The sequence below is a fragment of the Nycticebus coucang genome, chromosome 24 (assembly GCF_027406575.1).
Source record: "Nycticebus coucang isolate mNycCou1 chromosome 24, mNycCou1.pri, whole genome shotgun sequence".
Taxonomy (NCBI): Eukaryota; Metazoa; Chordata; class Mammalia; order Primates; family Lorisidae; genus Nycticebus; species Nycticebus coucang.
In genome coordinates, this window is record NC_069803.1 from 11693970 (window position 1) to 11712292 (window position 18323).

The 18323-nt window shown below is 38.3% G+C and overlaps 1 protein-coding gene and 1 pseudogene across 1 annotated transcript in view; one reads left to right on the forward strand and one right to left on the reverse strand.

The window, feature by feature from the left end:
* Positions 1-18323, forward strand: part of TEX15 (testis expressed 15, meiosis and synapsis associated) — a 62947-nt gene that overhangs the window by 18605 nt on the left and 26019 nt on the right. Inside the window, exons 3-5 of the mRNA XM_053578176.1 lie at positions 8462-8699; positions 12145-12291; positions 13816-13978. Of these exons, the coding sequence (XP_053434151.1) occupies positions 8462-8699; positions 12145-12291; positions 13816-13978 (548 nt within the window). The remainder of the gene's footprint in view (positions 1-8461; positions 8700-12144; positions 12292-13815; positions 13979-18323) is intronic.
* On the reverse strand, positions 9934-11705 carry LOC128576576 (box C/D snoRNA protein 1-like; annotated as a pseudogene).

Consider the following 18323-nt stretch of genomic DNA (forward strand, 5'->3'; position numbering starts at 1 on the left):
ATCATTAATGAATATTGATACAAAAATACTCAATAACATCTTAGCAAATAGAATTCAACAACACATCAAAAAAATTATACACCATAATCAAGTTGGTTTTATTCCAGGGTTACAGGGTTGGTTCAACATATGCAAATCTATAAATATAATACATCACTAAAATAAAAAACAAAGACCATATCATTCTTTCAATTGATTCAGAAAAAGCCTTTGGTAATATCCAGCATCCTTTCATGATCAGAACACTTAAGAAAATAGGCATAGAAGGGATGTTTCTTAAACTGATAGAGGCCATCCATCTACAACAAACTCACAGCCAATGTCATATTGAATGGACTAAAATTGAAAACATTTCCACTCAGATCAGGAACTAGGCAAGGATGCCCGTTGTCTCCAATGCCATTCAACATAGTAATAGAAGTCTTAGCCATCACAGTCAGGCAAGAGAAGGCGATCCAGGGTATCCAAATAGGGTCAGAGGAGATGATATGATCCTATACCTGGAAAATCAACTACAAAACTCTTAGAAGTGATCAAGGAATACAGCAGCATCTCAGGATACAAAACCAATACTTAACAAATCAGTAGCTTTTATTATAGGCCAATAATAGTCAAGCTGAAAGTATAGCCAGGGACTCTGTTTCTTTTACAGTAGTGCCAAAGAAGATGAATATCTGGGAATTTACCTAACAAAGGATGTGAAAGATCTCTAAAAGAGAATTATGAAACTCTGAGAAAAGAAATTGCTGAAGATGTTAACAAATGGGAAAACATACCACACTCATGGCTGGGAAGAATCAACATTGTTAAAATGTCCATACTACCCAAAGAAATCTACAGATTTAATGCAATCCCTATTAAAGCACCATTGTCATACCTTAAAGAGCTTGAAAAAATAGTGCTTCATTTTATATGGAAATCAGAAAAAATCTCAAATAGCAAATACATTACTCTGAAATAAAAACAAATCAGGAGGTATCAAGTTACCAGACTTAAGGCTATACTGTATGGTACTGGCACAAAAACAGGGAGGTAGATATATGGAACAGAGAACCAAAAGATGAACCCAGTTACTTATTGTCATTTGATCTTTGACAAGCCTGTCAAAAATATTCAGTGGGGAAAAGATTCTCTATTTCTCAAATGTTACTGGGTGAACTGGCTGGCGACCTGTAGAAGACTGAAATTGGACCCCCATCTTTCACCATTAACAAAAATTTATTCTCAGTGGATAAAAGATTTAAACTTAAGACATGAAACTATAAAAATACTAGAAGAGTGTGCAAGGAAAACACTTGAAGAAATCAGCCTGGGAGAGTATTTAATGAGGAGGATCCCCACCCCACCCCACTCCCGGCAATTAAAGCAATACCAAAAATCCATTACTGTGATCTGATCAAACTCAAAAGCTTTTGCACAGCCAAGAGCACAGTAAGTAAAGCAAACAGACAACCTTCAGAATGGGAGAAGATTTTTACAGGTTATGCTTCTGACAAAGGTCTGATAACTATAATCTACAGAGAACTCAAGCTAATCAATAAGAAAAGAACAAATAACCCTATTTCTATGTGGGCAAGAGATTTGAACAGTAACTTCTCTGATGAAGACAGGCGCATCACCTACAAACACATGAAAAAAGCTCATCCTCTTTAATCATCAGAGAAATGCAAATCAAAACCACTTTGAGATATCTAAGTCCAGTAAGATTAGCACATTACAAAATCCCAGAACTACAGGTGTTGGTGTGGATGCGGAGAGAAGGGAATGCTTCTACACTGCTGGTGGGAATGCAAGCTAATATGACCTTTTTGGAAGGAAGTTTGGCGAATACTCAGTGAACTAAAAGTAGACCTACCATTTGATCCTGAAGTTCCTCTACTAGATATATACCCAGATGATCAAAAATTATTTTACAACAAAGACATTTGCACTGGAATTTTTATTGTAGCCCAGTTGATAATTGCCAAGACATGGAAACAACCCAAATGCCCATTGACCCATGAATGGATTAACAATTAGTGGTATTCGTACACCATGGAATACTATGCAGCCATAAAAATGACGGAGACTTCACATTTTTTATGTTTACCTGGAAGGAGTTGGAACATAGTCTTCTTAGTAAATTATCTCAGGAATGGGAAGAAAAAGTATCTGATGTACTCAGTACTACTATGAAATCTATATATAATCACCTATACATTCATATGAATGGTAAAACATAACTGTAGTACAGAAAGTAGAAGGGAAGAGGAGAAAGGGGAGGGGACGGGGGAGGAGGAAGGGTATTTGGGGAGAACCTCACCTAATGTGCTTGATACAATGGTACATTTCAAAACTATTAAGAAAAGAGTATAAACATGGTGGATGTGTTAAATCAGTTCAATGTAAACATTTCACATTGTATGTAAAATCAGTACATCGAACCCCATAAATGCATCAGTGTACACAGTTATGATTTAATGAAAACAAAAAAATCAAAATGAAAAAATAAATGTTATGATGGCCATAGGAATTATTCAGTTCTATTATAATCTTAATGAGACCACTGTTGGATATTCAGTCCATCATGGACCAAATTATTTTAGGCAATACAGGACTGTATTTTAAATGCAGGCTAAGGGGAAGAAAGAGATAGTTTTAAAAATTGAAATTCAATAGGTAAAGACCATTGTAGATTTAGAGTCTTTAGGTAATGGGAAGGTGTCAGAGGCTTATTGCCAAGACACAAAAATTCTTAGTCTCAACCATTGTCTCAATAAGCTCTCATGTTATGGTTACTGTTACTAGCCTTTGGAATTTTGAGAGTAGAATCTCAGCTACCTCTTAGAAAGATCTGCTTTGTGCTAAGGACCAGTAGACCATTGTTACCATTCTTCATTTTTGTGAATTTAATTGTAGTCATCCTATTTTTTTCTCCACCAGTGTATTTTGAATGTAGATAATTTGAGCTTTTAGCTATGTTTATATAAATCTATAAAGACCTGCTGGAAACAAAAGCATACCACTTATTTCATGCCACTGGAGTTAGATATAATCAGATGAAACTTTGGGTGGTTTCCTTCTTGTGAGGTGGATTGGCATGAGCAGTTTTGAAAGTATGTGTGTTGGAAGAATGGTATGTATAAATAAAGGATAGCCAAATGACTTACATAATTTGTCTAACCCGTTGTCCAGTTCCCCTTGCTTTATTAGTCTACTTGTGTAAGGTCAGTAGAACACAGCATGGGACTTGCTTGGATGTGTTGTGAAGCAGTCTCTTGTCTTTCCTGATGCTGTGAGCAAGGAAGTCTGTAGGCCTAGTTAACATTGGCAGCCCTCTAAAGACCATAAGAGGAGCCAGACACGAATAAAAATAAAGCTGTAATCAGCAGAGTGGAGAGTTGGGGGAAAAAAGAATTCCTAGTATCATTGAGGGGCCAAGTAAGTTTAAAATGTGCCTGTCGTAAGCTACATAATGCTCTCTCAGAGATGTCTATGTCCAAATTCTCAGAACCTGTGAACGTGTTCATGTTATATACTATGTTAGAAAAGACTTGGTAGACATGATTGAGGTCATAGACTAGTAGATGAGTCATTTATCCAGGGTGATCTATATGGGTCCACCTTTTTTTCAATTTTAATTTTTATTTTGTTTCATTTTATTTTTTATTACATATCTATTTAATAGGGGCACATGAGCTTTTAAAAACAAAAGAGGGAGGGACGGTGCCTGTGGCTCAAAGGAGTAGGGCGCCGGCCCCATATGCCGGAGGTGGCGGGTTCAAGCCCAGCCCTGGCCAAAAACTGCAAAAGAAAAAAAAAAAAGTCATAGAAAACTTTGATTTTCCATGTTAAAAAAAAAAAGAGAGAGACAGATAGAAGAGTAGATCAGAGAAAGGAGATGTAAAAAAAAAAAGAAAGAGATTTGAGAAGGATTCTTAGCCCTCTTGAATGGAGGAAAGGGATTATGAGCCAAGAAATGTCAGCAGTTTTGAGAAACTGAAAAGGGCCCTTAGCTAACAGCTGAAAAGGAAATGAGGACCTCAGTCCTTCAAATGCTGGTAATCGAATTCTGACAAGGAAAGGGATCTTCCCCTAGAACTTCAGAAAGGAACAGAGTCCACCTTGATTTTAGTGCACTGAGATCCACAGCTGACTTAATGTCTACATAACTGTAAAATAATAAATGTATGCTTTTTTAATCCATCAATTTTGTGGTGATTTATAGCACCTGTAGAAGATGAATACACTCTTATCTCTGGACTTGTGTGAATTAGCACATTTCTTTATACTTAGGTTTTGTTGAATCCCAATTTCTCTAAGCTGTGTTTATTTCGTACATTGCCCTTTGGGCCAGCTGGACAGTAGGTACTTAGCACTAGCAATCAGAGGGATTTTAAAACTGTTGTTAAGTTTCCTTTCAAGCTTCCAAATAAACTCCCTTTCTTTATTTAAAGTGTGCTTGCTTGAACTCTGTCCTTTAAGCACCCCCACTAAACACCTCATGCTATGTTTGTTTCCAGTTAACACTGGAGATAAACTACTTCCCAGTGTTGCATTTACTCAACAAAAATTATTAATTACCTTCGATGTGCAGGATGCCTTGGAACCTATTCCAAATGTAATTAACTATGACAGGCATTCCATCTGAGGCACTTAAACAGTAAAGATATTCTGGTAGTTGATTTCCATGGGCAAGCAGAGTTCATGGTCTGTAGAAAGATACACAAGATTCCAGTGCTATTTCTATCACTTATTACACTATGCTAACTTTAGAACCTCTCTGCCAATATGAGTTTTCTCATCTAAGTCTCTTATTTACTTCATATTTAATAAAAGAGCTAAAGTAACAAACCCATAATCAATGGTATAACTACAAATTTTAACACTTGGTTATTGGGTTGATTTTCAGCTTTCTACTCCAGGGCTTAAAGGATATGTAAATTTTAGAGTCTGACAAAGTTTTAACATCTATTCTTTGTCAGCATTTCTACATAAAAATATGTGAAAACATTTCTGGAAGTTTATTCTTAGCTCTTACTCTTTTTATATTTAAGATAATAAAAATAATCTTTTAGCACTTCGAATCTGATGCTTATTAATATCTTAGTAATAGAGCAGTTTATGCTAGTTCCTCGTATTTGTAGCTCGAATACATGTCATTATATTCAAAAGACTTCATATCTGTCATGTGGAAGTCTTAAGTCTTAAGATTTTTCTGCCATTTAACATTGTGACATAGGATTGCTTGAGCTCGGGAGTTGGAGACCAACCTGAGCAAGAACACGTCTCTACTAAAAATAGAAAAACTAGGATGGCACCTGTGGCTTCGTGGATAGGGCTCCGGCCCCATTTACCAAGGGTGGTGCCTTTGAACCCAGCCCAGGTCAAACTGCAACAAAAAAAGAGCCTGGCATTGTGGGGGCGCCTGTAGTCGCAGCTACTTGGAAGGCTGAGGCAAGAGAATCGCCTAAGCCCTGGGGTTGAAGGTTGCTGTGAGCTATAACGCCATGGCACTCTACCAAGGGCGATAAAGTGAGACTCTGTCTCTTAAAAAAAATAATAAACAGCCAGGCATTGTAGCAGGCACCTATAGTCCTAGCTACTTGGGAGGCTGAGGCAAGAAGATTGCTTGAGCCCAGGAGTTAGAGGTTACTATAGCTGTAAACTCCATGGCATTTTAGCCTGGGCCATTTTGTCTCAAAAACAAAACAGAACATTGTGATGTAGATTTTACTGTCTGAATAACTTTGGAAAGCCAATCTTTCACATAACTTTTTAGAGCCAGGAATATCTCTAAAAGCTATTTTTCATTGGTCATTTTTTTTTTTTTGTAGAGACAGAGTCTCACTGTACCGCCCTCGGGTAGAGTGCTGTGGCGTCACACGGCTCACAGCAACCTCTAACTCTTGGGCTTACGTGATTCTCTTGCCTCAGCCTCCCGAGCAGCTGGGACTACAGGCGCCCGCCACAGCGCCCGGCTATTTTTTGGTTGCAGTTTGGCCAGGGCTGGGTTTGAACCCGCCACCCTCGGCATATGGGGCTGGCGCCCTACTCACTGAGCCATAGGCGCCGCCCTCATTGGTCATTTTTATTATCTAAATTATATTTAGTCTTAAATTTTTTTTCAAATGCAATTCTGAAAGCACATTTAAACTAAAAAGTATTTTTCAGCATTGTTACCAATACAAAATTCCAGGAAATAGTTTCTACTTTAATTTATAGTGATGTTTGTAGACCTGGGTCAGATTTCTATTACATATTTTGCGGTAACCCCTTTAAGGTGGTACAATGACCAGCAAGATGACTAGGTTTAAAAAAAAAAAAAAACTTTTTTTGGCCCAAAACGACAGTGGTGGCGCTGCTGAAAAACCATGCTGTAGCATTTACATTATACGTCTTTAATTGACCGTGGTGAATCTTCAAATAATGTGATACTCATATGCAGTGTAAGAACCTTCCGACAGTATACTTTATTTCCTCCCTCCCTCCCACACTCCATTATGGTGGTGGTAGTGTTTACATGTGAGAATTCCTTATAGACATTTCTCAGAAAAATGTTTTTCCATATCCCAAGAAAAGCCAATGAAGAAGTCAGAAATAAGGGGGAAGGTTTTAAACTGTAGTCAACAGAGATCTTAGTGATTCACAGAATGTACTATGTGAAGTCAGAAGCAAGAGCAGGAGGTGCTGACATGTGGAGCTGACGTTTCTGGGTACCAGGAGAGAAGTGGTCACGACCTAACAGCAGTTTTCCTTTGTGTTACCTTGTGTTTTGTGATTCTGTTAATAGTGAGCTGTTTTTGCAAATAAAACAAATATTAATATACGTACGCTATACTTTATACAAATTCTGTGAGTGGTATTTCAGGAATAAATTTTAGAAACATGTGGCTTTCAAGAATAATTTTCCTTTTGTGGTATATGCCTTCCTTTGCTAAGTTCTATAGGTTCTCTGTTTCAGATAATCCTTTGGAACCAGATTTTTGTCCCAGTGCCTGAACCTTTTTATTGTGCCACCTGATGTGGCAATTCTATTGCTTCTACTCCTGAGCAAGCAACAGGCAGCACCCTGTATAATGCAACAATTTGCGGGGACGGGGTGTGTGGATATGTATATATATTTTTTATATGTTTAGATGAGTTTTGGCATGGTAGTAGTAGAATCAGGAATATATATACTTCAGATTATTGTCTTTTCTGAGGATGATTTATAATTTTCTTACTACTAAAATAGGAACCTATAATCAAATACGACTTTGTTTCTCTAGGTTGTTATCTAGATCCCTGAAGAATGGAGAATGTCCTATTGACTGTGTGTGTGTCTATACCTATGTAAATAAAGGCATACAGGGATTCATAGATATAAACAAATTAAAAATACACACTTCCCTTTGTAACACAATTAGCAAGAAGTTGAGCTCTGAGTTCAGTGCCTGTAGCTCAGCGACTAGGGCACCAGCCACATACACCGGAGCTGGCGGGTTCAAACCCAGACTGGGCCTGCCAAATGACAATGACAACTACAACCAAAAAAAAAAGCCAGATGCTATAGCAGGTGCCTGTTGTCCCAGCTACTTGGGAGGCTGAGGCAAGAGAATCACTTAGGCCCAGGAGTTTGAGGTTGCTGTGAGCTGTGATGCAACAGCACTCTACTGAGGGCAACATGATGAGACTCTGTCTCAAAAAAAAAAAAGTTGCGCTCAGGAGAACCTGAAGACAAGAGTTGGCATGTGTATTTCCAATTCTGTCACCTTACTAGTTTGGCAAGATTTAACCTTGTGACCTCATTTTCCTCATTTTTCAAATGTATGTAGCAACAATAGTAGTAACAACGTTTTCATGAGGAGTTAAGAACAAAATGACAAAATGAATATAAAGCTTAAGTGTTTGTACTGGTTATATTAGCAGTCACAAAATGTTAGCCCTTACTATTAGAGGCTAGTGACGATGATGATGATGATGTACATAAACCCTGGACAAGTAACCTTGAATTTGTTCTATAGATGATTTTTAGCCTAACTTTTAATCATAGGATAGGGATAGCTCTGAACATTATCAAATACTTTTTGATACTATTTGAAAAGTATCAAATACTTTTCTTGCTTTCTAACTGTGGTAGACTGAAATAATTATCTTCTTAAAAATTCTGTTGCTATTTGTTTTTTTTTAATTTGTTTTTTTTTGTTTTTAGAGTCTCACTGTGTCGCCCTCAGAGTGCCATAGCATCACAGCTCACAGCAACCTCAAACTCTTGGGCTTAAGAGATTCTCTTGTCCCAGCCTCCCATGCAGCTGGGACTACAGGTGCTTGCCACGACACCCAGCTATTTTTTTGTTGTGGTTGTCATTGTTATTTAGCAGGCCCCGGCCAGGTTCAAACCCACCTGCCTCAGTGTATGTGGCTGGCGCCCTAACCACTGAGCTACAGGTGCGGAGCCCTATTGCTATTCGCTTTTAACCGTATACATTATTTGTTTTAGGTCAGAGATGCGTGAGATTGGAAGACATGGCAGAGAACTTGAGGAACATTTCTGCTTTTTAGCACTTCCAAAGAGTGATGTAACAGAGATATGCCAGAATGGAATAAGTACTAAAACATCTACATTGAAGATATTAGGAAATCCTCTTCTTGGAATTTATATATTTAGACATGTAGATGTTGCCTTGAATTATGCTCACAGTCAAAGCATTACTGTAGAAAGTATTATGATTTTTAAGGTAGGTACCATAAAACAAATATTAAATATATGGAAAGGGTTTGTTTTAAAGTGAACTGAACATATTTTTTTCCTCAATATAAATTATTAGTGTTTTTAAATTGCATTACAGACAGTCCCCAGGTTACGAATGAGATAGGTTCTATAGGTTTGTTCTTAAGTTGAATTTGTACGTAATTTGGAACAGGGATATTTACCTATTACTCCTACTAAGTGTGACCTTTTACATAAGTCTGATGTTTGTAACTCAGGGACTGCCTGTGTATAAAATAAATAAAAAATACTTTTGTCGTCATTGAAAATTTTACTTTTTTTTCAGATGTAGTAATCTTTTACTCCTTTTAGGTTGCATTTTCATAATGGTATAAATTCTAATAAAATGAAAAAACTTTAATATACGAGATCATAATGTATGTAGAGCTGCTGTAAAGTATAAATTAAGCCATGTGTTATACCTGAATACATACATATACATTTCAGTAACACACTGAAGAGTTCCAAGGTTTTTGTACTTTAGTTATTGCTAGATACATCAAAACACAGTATCAAACTGGTCATCACACATCCTGTGTGGTAATGATGAGGGTGGACGGGGAATGTGATGAAAGGCACAGAATTCATAAGACATAGTTTATTTCATGGAAAGTAGATCCGACTTCCTCAGACTGTAGGTTAAAACAATATGGAGCCACTGATTTTCTGACCTGAATATAAGAAAATAGTTGCTAATAATATTTATTACTACTGGAAGTTTTCCAAGTAAAAAGTTGTCTCCAAAGGGGTAAGTTACATATAATCATCAAAGCCAAGAATGGGCAACTGATGAACAGTGGAGTTCTCCACCTATGGCTCAATAGTACGCTGCCTGGCCTTTCTGTTTAGTGAGGTTCTGCTACAGCGAATGCCAACTTTGTGGTTAACACAGGTGATCCTCAGGTTTGGCCTTACCTCAGACTAAAAGTTTTCAGCCCATGGAAGTAAGCATGTCAAAAGCCAGGGCCTAAGAAACACTACACTAATCGGAGTTCTAATATGAATGAGGGGCCTTTGTCTTACAAAAGTCAGTTAATTCAACAGGATATAAAATACATTTTTAAGTTTAGATTGTTTAATTACTTTTTACACAAGTAAAAAATTTCAACTACCTGTTGACAATACGCTCATTATCTAACGGGCCATCATTGGTACAGTCCTCTGCAATTGTCTGGAGACTTTTTTTCTTCTAGAAAAAGTGCTCAATTTTCATTGCCATGGTTCCTGGTAGATTCACTATTCACTTGGTGAAGAACTTTCATGTCATTACTGGAGCCTTTCAACATCATGTGTAATGTGGTACTCAGTGATTACCTTGTTACTCAAATTGTCTGGGAGACTTTATCAGGATCTAGTTCATAATAGCTTACTAAATTTTGCTGCATATATTCAACCTTCATTAAAACTTGGACTCCAGTCTGAGAGCGAATGTAGGCTTTCAATCTTTGATGAATTATACGATCAGATTTCTCAGAATCAATGTAAGGTTTTAGGATTTCATTAATACTTTTACTATCTGGTACTCTTTTTTTTCTGGTACTCAGCTTGACTTTGAGGAAATGGGAGCTTTACATGTCAACAATACTGTTGTTTTATCTTATCAAAAAATGTTGAATACTCTTTCCTTTGTGAATGCATTAGAAGTTTTAAGTTACTACTTTGCCTTTGAGCACAGTTTTTCATAAAGTACATATGTTTATTCCTTATTGGCCTTTTCAAGAAAGCATCTCTAGAAATATGGTCTCCTGTTCTTGTCACATCTTCCAAAAATCTGTAATTACTTAGGAGATTCATTTCAGCAAATTGATGAATTGAAACATAGGCTGTTTTATCTCCAACTCCTTTACATGTCAATTCTGTTTTGCGTCTTCTTTACACAAGGCAAACTGCAGGAATATCGCATGCAATGTGGACATCTGTACTTTGCTTCTTCTGTGCCACAAGTTTCACCCCTTGGCATGGCCAGTTTACACTTGCAGCCCACTGGGTGATTAATCTGAGGCTCTTTGTGACCTTTGTATCATCCGTGACGTCCTCCTTTAGGAAATCGTTCTCTTCTTTTACAAGCATTCCATCCATCATCTCCGTTCTTATGCTCTGACAAAGGAACATCTCTTCCTGTTTTATCTTCACGTTCTCCTCCTCCTCTTCCTTCACTTCTAGCCAGTCCATTACCTCTTCCTTCACCTTCACTTTCTCTTCCTTTACCTCTGGTTCATCCAGCTTCTCTTCTTTTACCACCAAACAACTCTCCATCTTCTGCCTCACCTCCAGTATAATATGCCTGCTTTCTCTTCCTTCGCCTCAGACCTATTCTCTATCTCCTGCTTCTACCCACTGGCCATCCAACATGCCTTTTATTTCCGGTCAGTCCATAACTTCTTGCTTCACAAGCGTTAAGTCCATTCCCATCTCTGCCTTTAGTCCACTTCCTTTATCTCCTGCCAGGCAGTCCCCCTCCGGTCCACCCCGGCCGCCTCCATCCCTGAGTCCCTGACCCCCTCCCTACGCATCTTGGGACGTAACCACGCCCCCTTAGGTACACTCTGGAACAGGCGTCCTCAAACCGCGGCCCGCGGGCCACATGAAGCGGTGTGAATTGTATTTGTTCCCGTTTTGTTTTTTACTTCAAAATAAGGGAGATATGTGCAATGCGCATAGGAATTTGTTCATAGTTTTTTGTTTTAAACTATAGTCTGGCCCTCCAACGGTCTGAGGGACAGTGAGTTGGCCCTCTGTTTAAAAAGTTTGAGGACGCCTGCTCTGGAAACTACATCCTGATAGCCCTTCACGTTCAGCAGCAAACTCCATCAACTTACAACCCTTGACCTCTGTTTCCACTCCAATTTTTCAGTGTGGTTGATCCAAGCCTACAGGAAGAATTACTGGCCAGAACAGCGACAGCAGCCCAGGTGTAGAGGCGAGAAAGGTTAAGACCTGAACGCTGGCCAGGCTCTATCACCCGGATCACCATAAAGCCATTTGTCCCTGCTCTTGACTCTTTATTTGGATGTGCAGCACAAAGGAAAACTCTAAGTAAAAGCTGCCTTTATCATCTTTATCCTCCCAATATTTATCTTTTTTTCTCCTGATTAACCTCCTCTCCTCCATGTGTTCATGTTATAATTAACATCATCGTGTTTTAAGTGCTGTACTCTAAAACATAATAATTCTGGTTTAAGCTAATGTTATTAAACTCTTGGTTTATTTTAGTTAATGGTATTGTACCAGTATTAATTTCTTAATTTTGATAATTGTGCCATGGTTATGTAAGATGTTAACTTTAGGAAAATCTGGGTACAGGATATACAGGACCACTGCATTTACTTTTTTGTTTGAGATATGAGAGTTTAAAAATGTTTTAATGTGTTCTTACAGACTTTTTTCTTTTTTTGCTTTGTTTTTGTTTTTAGGTTCTCTATGGAAAAGTGAAGAAAATTCATCCTTATGTGGATAAAAACAAAGTTGCTTTGGATCCTTCTCCTAACTTTGATTGCCATATGTCAAGAAGTGTACCTTCTCTGAAAGATGCCACTGAGTTACAAGCCTATAATTCAGCAGTATGTTAATGTTACAGTTCATTTGATTACTTGAAAGTCACAAACTTTATATTCTATGATAGAAGACTTAAATTCCCTAAAACTAAATGAAATCTCTTCATTCAGTATAATATCTTAACAAACTGAGAAAGCTGTTTTAGTATTTGTAGTCTTGTAATATTAGTAAAGAAGATTGAAAATTTGTATTTAACTCTGTTCAAGGTACAGTGGCTCATTTTATTTAGATGTTCCATAATTTAATTCCTAACTTACCAGATAAACCAACTCCTCTTTTAAACAAGGGTTCACAGTAGGGACCATAGTTAATTGTGCATATTTCAAAATAACTGAGTAAATTGCAAATTTCTCACCATAAAAAATTTTGGATGAGGTAATAGCAGGTATGTTTATTTGCTTGATTTAATTATTCCTCAGTGTATGCATATCTCAAAGTTCACATTGTACTCCATAAATATATACATGTTCTCACACATAAAATGTATTAAGTTATTTTCTTAATTAACTTTTCCTACCAAATAAAATATTCAGAGAATATGCAAATCATTTAACTTTTGTTGGAAAAATATTTTTTATTTAAGAACAGATTGTACACTGGGCACAGTGCTCATGCCTGTGATCCTAGTACTCTGGGAGGCCTATCTGGGAGGACTGCTTGAACTCAGGCGTTAGAAACCAGTCTGAGCAAGAATGAGACATTGTCTCTACTAAAAATGAAAAATTAGGGGCGGTGCCTATGGCTCAGTGGGTAGGATGCTGGCACCATATACCTAGGGTGGCAGGTTCAAACCCGGCCCCAGCCCGTAAAACAGCAGTGACGACTGCAATAAGAACAACAAAAAAAAGTTAGCTGGGCACTGTGGTGGGAGCCTATGGTCCCAGCTATTCAGGAGGCTAAGGCAGGGGGACTGCTTGAACCAAGCAGTTTATATTTGTTGTGAGGTAGGCTGGTGGCATCACACTGTAGCCTGTGCAACAGAGTGAGACTTGGTCTCAAAACAAACAACAAAAGCAGATTGTGTCTGCTTCTGCCAATGTTGGTAGCCTGCCAAGAAAAAATATGTAGTGGGGAATAAAAGGGAATTTTACACATTTTTCAAAGGAAAAACTAGGGTTGAAGAAGGTAGCAGGAAGGAGTATTTGGAAGTAGATAAATAAATTAACTGATTTTTGATAAATGAGCTTACTCAAGTCTCATTATTAAAATTTATCAGCACAGACTAGGTGCCCATGGCTCAGTAAGTGGGGTGCCGGCCATATACACCAAGGTTGGCGAGTTCAAGCCTGGGCTGGGCCTGCTAAACAACAATGACAACTGCAACCAAAAAATAGCCGGGCATTGTGGTAGGCTCCTGTGATCCTGGCTGCTTGGGAGGCTGAGGAAGGAGAATCATTTGAGCCCAAGAGTTTGAGGTTGTGAGCTGTGACACCATGGCACTCTACCGAGGGTGACATAATGAGACTGTCTCAAGGAAAAAAAAATTATCGGCATAAACTTGTTCCTTTTTTTTCTTCTTTATCTTTCAGGTATACTTCTATGAATACAGTGTCTTTTCAAAGCCAGTAGATAAACCTAGGCAGTGTCTTCCATATGCAATAGTAACAGTAAAATTTATTGGTCAAAAAATAAATAATGGACACCTTGTGACATCTTTGCGATTCCCTTCAACAGGATTTCCTAAGAGGACTGGTAAGCTGCATGTGTTTTTCTACTTCAGGAGCATTTGGGCTGTTCTTAGTATTTCTGAATGTTACTGTCTAATGCATTGTAAATGATGAGGAAAACAGTTGTATTGTTCCTATATTCCACTTCATAGATGTAGAACCATACTGCAGATATTTTTGTGACTTCTTTTGCTAAATACTATGTTCGTATGATCTTCCATGTTGATATGTATAACTATAGATTATTCATTTTCATGGATGGATTGGTGGATGGAATATTACAGTGTGATTATACATAATTCCACTGAGGGTATTTGGATACTTTCCGGTTTTCTTCTTCTTTCAATCAGTGCCATTTTAAACATTCATGTAAGTGTGTCAGCGCATATGTGCAGAAGTGCTCTTATAGAGTATGTATTTACAGCAGTAATGTACAACTTAAACCAATGACAGTGTCTATTGATTACAATATGTATCTCCTTATATGTAGTTTTAATTTGCATTTCTCTAATTTTTGATGGAGAAACTTAGTATTATCAGGCTTTTTAAAATGGCTTTTGCGACTCTAGTAGGTGTAGAATTTTATTGCCTTTGTATTTTGGTTTTTTCCAATATCCCAAATGACTAAAATAGGTTAGGATCTTTGGTGGAGGTAGGTTAGGATCTTTTGGGAGGTGTATTGACCATTGTAGTTTCAGTTTGCTATAGTTTCTGGTCAAATCATTTACCTACTTGTTTTAACTGAGGTAACTTTCTAAAATTTTATTGATTGGTAGGAGTTCTTTTATATACTATATACGGGATCTTGGTTCATTTATATATGTTGTAAATATGTTTTGTGAGTTTGCATCTTGCCTTTATATTTTTTTGTTTGTTTGTTTGTTGAGACAGGATCCCACCCTATGCCCCTGAGCAGAGTGCAGTGGGCGTGGTAGCTCACCGCAACCTCAGACTCGGGCTGCGGGCACCCTGCAGCCTCAGCCTCTGGAAGCCGCTGGGATTATAGGCACTCGCTGCGGCGCCCAGCTGGGTTTTTCCATTTTTTTTTTGGTTGCTGTTTGGCCAGGGTGGGTTTGAACCCACCACCCTCGGTATATGGGGCCAGCGCCTTACCCACTGAGCCACAGGTGCTGCCCGGGTTTTTCCATTTTTTTCATAGCGCCCTACCCACTGAGCCACAGGTGCTGCCCGGGTTTTTCCATTTTTTTCATGAGTCAGGATCTCACTGTCGCTCAGGCGAGTCTTGAACTCCTGAGCTCAAGCAATTCTCCCTCCTCAGCCTCCCACAGTGCTGGGATTACAGCCGTGAGCCACAGCGCCTGACTTTTTTTTTTTTTTTGAGACAGCGTCTCAAGCTATTACCCTGATTAGAGTGCCGTGGCATCAAAGCTCACATCAACTTCCACCTCTTGGGCTCAAGCAATCCTCATGCCTGTTTTTCTGTTTTTAGTGGAGATGGGGTCTCACTTTTTGCTCCGGCTGGTCTTGAATTCATGAACTGAAGCAATTCACCCTCCTTGGCCTCCCAGAGTACTAGGATTACTGGCATGAGCCACCACACCCAGTCTGTATTCTTTTTTTAGTCTGTTTTTCGATAAACAGATTCTTTTTTTTTGTAAGATAAACAGATTCTTAATATCAAATTTATTAGTTTTTTACCACAGGTGGTATTACCTGTATCTTTTGGGGGGGGGTTTGTTTGTTTTTTTGAGACAGAGCCTCAAGCTGTCACCCTGGGTAGAATGCTATGGCGTCACAGCTCACAGCAACCTCCAACTCCCCGACTTCAGCCATTCTCTTGCCTTAGCTCCCCCAAGCAGCTGGGACCACAGGCACCCACAATGCCTGGCTATTTTTTGGTTGTAGTTGTTGTTTGGCAGGCCCGGGCTGGATTCGAACCCGCCAGCTCTAATGTATGTGGCTGGCACCTTAGCCGTTTGAGCTATAGGTGCCGAGCCTATTACATGTGTCTTATTTAAGAATACTTTTCCAAGGACTTGATATTCCCCTTTTTCAACAGTAGCTTAAAACTGAGGGCCTTTACTTTAAAAGACAACAGCATTTTAGAGACAGTGTCTCCATAGTCCTCATTTTCTAGCAAATTAATATACTCCTCTTGGCTTGGCACCCATAGCACAGTGGTTATGGCACCAGCCGTATACACTGACGGTGAGGGGTTCAAAACTGGCCGAGGCCACCTAAACAACAGTGACAACTGCAACAACAACAAAAAAATAGCCAGGCATTGTGGCTGGCACCTATACTTCCAGCTACTTGAGAGACTGAAGCAAGAGAATCACTTAAGGCCAAGAGTTGAGCTGTGACACACCTTCTCTTCAAAAAGAAAAATCAGAAATGGTTATAAAACTTAGAAATATTCAATATAGCTGACTTATGTTGTGAAAAAAAGCCTATGGTACTTTTTCAGTGATAGGATAACAGCTTCATATATCTTACAGATTCACAAGCAATTTCTCAGTATTAATTTGTGTTTTTTTAGTCATCTCAAAAATTTTATTAAAAGTATTTGACAAAATTAAACACATTTTCATGATTAAAAACTCAAAATGATGTACCTTCAAAAGTATGGATGCCAACATAATAAGGTGATGTCAACACATCCTCAGATACCATTCTACTGAACAGTGAAACAATTCCAGTGTTTCCTCTATAAGGAATAAGACTAGGAAACCTAATCTGACCGCTTTATTCTTTTTGGGGGGGGCACCATACACTGGTTTTATATACCAATTGATGTATTTTCATCACACTGGTTAACATACCCTTCCTGGAATTCTCTTAGTTATTAAGACATTTATAGTCTACATTTAGTAAATTTCACATGTACCCTTGTAAGATGCACCATAGGTGTGATCCCAACAATTACCCTCCCTTCACCCATCCTCCTTCCCCATATTCTTAGGTTATAATTGGGTTATAGCTTTCATATGAAAGCTATATGAAAAAATTAGTTTCATAGTAGGGCTGAGTACACTGGATACTTTTTCTTCCATTCTTGAGATACTTTACTAAGAAGAATATGTTCCAGCTCCATCCATGTAAACATGAAAGAGGTAGTCTCCATCTTTCTTTAAGTCTGCATAATATTCCATGGTGTACATATACCACAGTTTATTAATCCATTTGTGGATTGATGGTTACTTGGGCTTTTTCCATGACTTAGCAATTATGAATTGGGCTGCAATAAATATTCTGGTACAGAATCTTTGTTATTATGTGATTTTTGGTCTTCTGGATATAGACCTAGTAGAGGAATTCTAGGATCACATGGCAGGTCTATTTTTAGATCCCAAAGTGTTCTCCAAACAACTTTCCAAAAGGAACATATTAGTTTGCATTCCCACCAGCAGTATACAAGCGTTCCCTTTTCTCCACATCCATGCCAACATCTCTGGTTTTGGGATTTTGTGATATAGGCTAATCTTACTGGAGTTAGATGATATCTCAAAGTAGTTTTGATTTGCATTTCTCTGATGATTAAGGATGATGAGCATTTTTTCATATGTCTGTAGGTCGAGTGCCTGTCTTCAGAGCAGTTTCTCTTCAAGTCCCTTGCCCAGTGTGAGATGGGATCACTTGTTCTTTTCTTGCTAATACATTTGAGTTCTCTGTGGATTCTGGTTATTAAACCTTTGTCGGAGACATAACCTGCAAATATTTTCTCCCATTCTGAGGGCTGTCTGCTTGCTTTACTTACTGTGTTCTTGACTGTGCAGAAGCTTTTTAGTTTGATCAGGTCCCAGTGATGTATTTTTGGTGTTGCTTCAATTGCCCAGGGGTCCTCCTCATAAAATATTCGCCCAGGCCGATTTCTTCAAGTGTTTTCCCTGTACTTTCTTCTAGTATTTTTATAGTTTCATGTATTAAATTTAAAACTTGAATCCAGTGAGTCCATCGTAGTTAATGGTGAAAGGTGTGGGTCCAGTTTCAGTCTTCTACAGGTTGCCAGCCCGTTCACCCAGCACCATTTGTTAAATAGAGAGTCTTTTCCCCATTGATAGTTTTTAATTGGCTTGTCAATGATCAAATAATGGTAAGTAGCTGGGTTCATCTCTTGGTTCTCTATTCTGTTCCATACATCTACCTGTTTTTGTGCCAGTACCATGCTGTTTTGATCACTATCAATTTATAGTGTAGTCTGAGGTCTGGTAGTGTGATTCCTCCTGCTTTGTTTTTATTTCTGAGTAATGTCTTGGCTATTTGGGGTTTTTTCTGATTCCATATAAAACGAACTTTTTTTTTTTTTTTTTGAGATCTTTAAAGTGTGACAGTAGAGCTTTTTTTTTTTTTTTTTTTTTTTTTGTAGAGACAGAGTCTCACTTTATGGCCCTCAGTAGAGTGCCGTGGCC